At 28.9% G+C, this 909-nt stretch overlaps 1 protein-coding gene across 1 annotated transcript in view; it reads left to right on the plus strand.

The window, feature by feature from the left end:
- Positions 1-226: 226 nt before the first annotated feature.
- Positions 227-909, plus strand: part of LOC108573079 (DNA repair protein RAD50) — a 7,015-nt gene continuing 6,332 nt past the window's right edge. Inside the window, exons 1-2 of the mRNA XM_017935444.1 lie at positions 227-457; positions 683-832. Of these exons, the coding sequence (XP_017790933.1) occupies positions 227-457; positions 683-832 (381 nt within the window). The remainder of the gene's footprint in view (positions 458-682; positions 833-909) is intronic.

The following is a 909-nucleotide window of genomic DNA, read 5'->3' on the forward strand; positions in this document are numbered from 1 at the left end:
AAAATAATAATTACTTATAAGCATTTCGAATTAAAGTAGTTTCACATCTTAGTTGCTTTTACTCTATGCAGACGTCACAAGTGCCATGTCAGTTAATTCGCGCGAATTTGAAGCTGGTGAATTTTTTATATACCTATTTACTTGGGGTAGTTCCTTTATCTATTGTGTCAATTTACCGTATTGAATCATTTTGTAATAATTGAGCTTAATTGTTACATCTTGAACGATGTCACGAATAAGAAGACTTTCTATTCGTGGTATTCGTAATTTTGGCGATGACAACGATGAAGCTTTGATTCGATTTTCTCGGCCTTTGACTCTTATTCTTGGTCCAAATGGCACTGGAAAAACAACAATTATTGAAGCTCTCAAATTTGCTACATGTGGTGAATTTCCACCCGGTTCTGATCGAGGAAAATTTTTTATTCATGATCCAACTTTATCGAAGACTTCATCGGTATAAAGTTTATTATTCCTTTGTACTCATTTTAATTTATCTGTTGGACTTCATAATTTTGTAGTTATTGTTTTAATAAAGTTATTAGATTATCAATTATTTAAAAAAACTAATATGAAACTAAGATATGAGATCTAGACATTTTTTTCTTGATCAATTCTTTATTAATATTTGCTATCATTTTTAAGGGTTGTTCTTTTTATTTATCTTCTTTTTGTTAAATAGGTTCGAGGTGTTGTAAGGGCTGAAATAATTGATGCAACAGGTAACCTCTACACAATATGTAGAGTAATTGAATCTACAAAAACAAATGTTTCAATGAAATTTAAAACTCTTGACAGTGCTTTAAGCAGAGTAAATAAAGATACAAAAGAGGTATAATTTAATAATCTATATTGTGATACAATCACATAATAAACATAACTGCATCAAAAATACTTGTAATTATATTT

Source organism: Habropoda laboriosa, unplaced genomic scaffold, assembly GCF_001263275.1.
Source record: "Habropoda laboriosa isolate 0110345459 unplaced genomic scaffold, ASM126327v1 scaffold89, whole genome shotgun sequence".
Classification (NCBI taxonomy): domain Eukaryota; kingdom Metazoa; phylum Arthropoda; class Insecta; order Hymenoptera; family Apidae; genus Habropoda; species Habropoda laboriosa.